This window comes from Henckelia pumila, chromosome 4, assembly GCF_033568475.1.
Source record: "Henckelia pumila isolate YLH828 chromosome 4, ASM3356847v2, whole genome shotgun sequence".
NCBI lineage: Eukaryota > Viridiplantae > Streptophyta > Magnoliopsida > Lamiales > Gesneriaceae > Henckelia > Henckelia pumila.
Genome location: NC_133123.1, coordinates 155,088,003 through 155,090,387, shown reverse-complemented (window position 1 = coordinate 155,090,387; position 2,385 = coordinate 155,088,003). Strand labels below are relative to the sequence as shown.

At 48.7% G+C, this 2,385-nt stretch overlaps 1 protein-coding gene across 1 annotated transcript; it reads right to left on the bottom strand.

The window, feature by feature from the left end:
* Positions 1-276: 276 nt before the first annotated feature.
* LOC140862142 (uncharacterized) lies at positions 277-2,183 on the bottom strand. Its single transcript, XM_073265144.1, has 3 exons — positions 1,613-2,183; positions 915-1,029; positions 277-280 (listed from the first exon to the last, which is right to left on the bottom strand). The coding sequence occupies exons 1-3, from the start codon at positions 2,181-2,183 to the stop codon at positions 277-279; spliced, it is 690 nt and encodes a 229-aa protein (XP_073121245.1).
* Positions 2,184-2,385: the final 202 nt, after the last annotated feature.

Sequence of the window (2,385 nt, the reverse complement as noted above, 5' to 3'; positions counted from 1 at the left end):
AACTCCTCTTTTTTCTTCTTCTTCCCAAAATGGAACATACCTCGTGAACCGCGAGAACCAGACGAAGTAGTAGGAGTAGAAGAAGACATAGGTCCAGATTGCACAACAGATTGAGCTCTAGGCTCAACAGATCCACTAGACTGTCCTGGCATCATCAACTGTGCCCTCCTATTGCTGGTCTCCACCAGACGGCAACGGTTCACCAAAGTCTCATAAGATTTTTTTTTTTTTTTAAAAAAAAAAACACCGCCGGAAGCGAGGAGGTTAGGCAGACCCCTACCTGTACATAAACATAAAAAAGCGATACAAATAAAACCTAACGGAGGAGGGGGACTAGGCCAAGACCTCCCCAAAAGGCTATACAAAGGTAATAAGAACATCAGAACAGTTAGGGTATCGGAAAATATACAACCAAAGCATCCCTAGGAAATAAGTATAAACAAATAACATCAAAGATAGCTAACTAAGTCAACGTCAGCAGTCATCCTGGGCAGCAAAAGCTAGAAGAGAACCACAGCTCGGCCCAGCAAAATCAAAAACGGACACTGAGGCGCGAAGAGTGGCTGGTATCAACCTGTGCAGTAAAACCTAGAGGAGATCCACAACTCCAGGCCAGCAAAATCAAATCCGACACTAAAGCGCGAAAAGAGGCTGGCACCATCAAGAGCTGAACAACAGATCAAAGCTATGCAAGAAATATGTCCAAAATTCATGATCAGCTGGGAAGTCACTATACATAGGCCGCGAGGAAAAAGAGGAGCGACCGCAAACCAGCAGGCCCAGAGCAAAAAAAAAAAAAACAGGAAAATGGCGAAGGAAACTCAAGCCATAACCTAACTCCCAAGAAGACTGGAAATCCAAAAAGCGAGGGGCACGAGAGACCGCCCACAAAACATCCAAACAACAGCAAGAACCAGGCAAGGAGAAGCACAGTGAACGCCTGGTGATCCATCACCCTGAAGAAGCAAAGCAAGCGACAGGGGAACAGACTAACTCCAAAAACTCCGGAAAAGGGCCGGAGAGCTGTACCTGCAAATAAAAATAAATAGCTACATATATCTAAATCTAGGATGACCTAGACCAAAAAAGAGAGCAAACAAAGAAAAGGAAAGCCCAAGAGAAACGGCTATAAGCGAGCGTGAGGCTCTAAGAAAACCTAGATCTAAGGTAAGGAAGCCCGGAAGAGTCAGAACGGGCCAACGCAGCGATGGGAGTATTAAAGGAACACCAATCTCCAACAAACACTGCCTATGATCATGAGCCTGCCGCGCCAACGCATCCGCAACCGAATTCCCTTCCCGATAGATATGCGAGAAATGAACCGGCCTATTCCGCACCAAAACACGCGTCCTCGAAACAATATGGTCCAAATCCCATCGGCACCTCCGAGATCTAAGAATCTGAATGGAAATCTGGGAATCAGTCTCAATCCAAAGGGGAAAAAGGCTAAGGTCAGAACAGAGAAGAATACCCCTCCAAATCGCCCAGAGTTCAGCACGGACATTGGACCCCAAACCAATGAACTCACTAAAAAATTCCAAGACCCTACCAGAAGAATCCCGGACAACCCCCCCCCCCCCCCCCCCCCCCACAAACGACTCACCCGGGTTACCTCTCGAGCTCCCATCCACATTGAGCTTGAAGGACCCAGGTGAAGGCCTCAACCAACGGACGATCGCAGTCTTGTGAATCCGTTGGAGGCCGACCGAAATGCCCATCTTCCTCGCAGCCTGCAAAGCCCCCAGCCAAAGACGGGGCTTGATAACAGTTGCGGAATGAGCAAGTCTCAAATAAGACAAAATTTGGAACTTAACCTTCTCCGCAGAGTAGGGTAAGTGACGGTGCTTAGTATCATTGCGTGCAGTCCAGAGGAACCAAAGCACGACAAAAGGAATGAATTCCCTCACATTACCCCCCGGAGACCACTCGCGACCCCTTTTCCAAGCACTGAGAAACAGACTAAAGTTCTCAGTGGCAGGGATGCGAACTCTAAAGATAGCCCCAAAGAAATGCCACACAGAGCGGGCGATGGGACCGTCGATGAAAATGTGAGTGAATGTCTCCGACATCTCACAGTACTGGCATTTGGACACAAGGGAGAAACCCCGCTGCTGGAGCACCTCATCCACAGGCAACCACCGATGCCAAAACCTCCACAGAAATAAGGACATGGTGGGCCTCATCCAGCGTCCCCAACAGGGATTAAAGATATCCGAGACCGATCCTCTCGGTCTGACCTGCTCCCAAGCAGATCTCACAGAAAAGGCACCATCGGTGCTGTGGATCCAGATAGTCGCATCCGGCTCATCCACCAAAACAGGAATCTGAACGATCTCAGTCTCCCTCCAAAAGGAAGCTGAAAACACGCACACACCGATCCCCTCT

What these genes read in the sequence shown, in the direction of transcription:
- LOC140862142 (XM_073265144.1), bottom strand. Translation starts at nt 2,183, where the DNA reads ATGAGGCCCACCATGTCCTTATTTCTGTGGAGGTTTTGGCATCGGTGG. An exon ending in TGTGGATGGGAGCTCGAGAG is followed by an intron (nt 1,030 to 1,612) that starts GTAACCCGGGTG and finishes TTTTATTTGCAG; the next exon opens with GTACAGCTCTCCGGCCCTTT.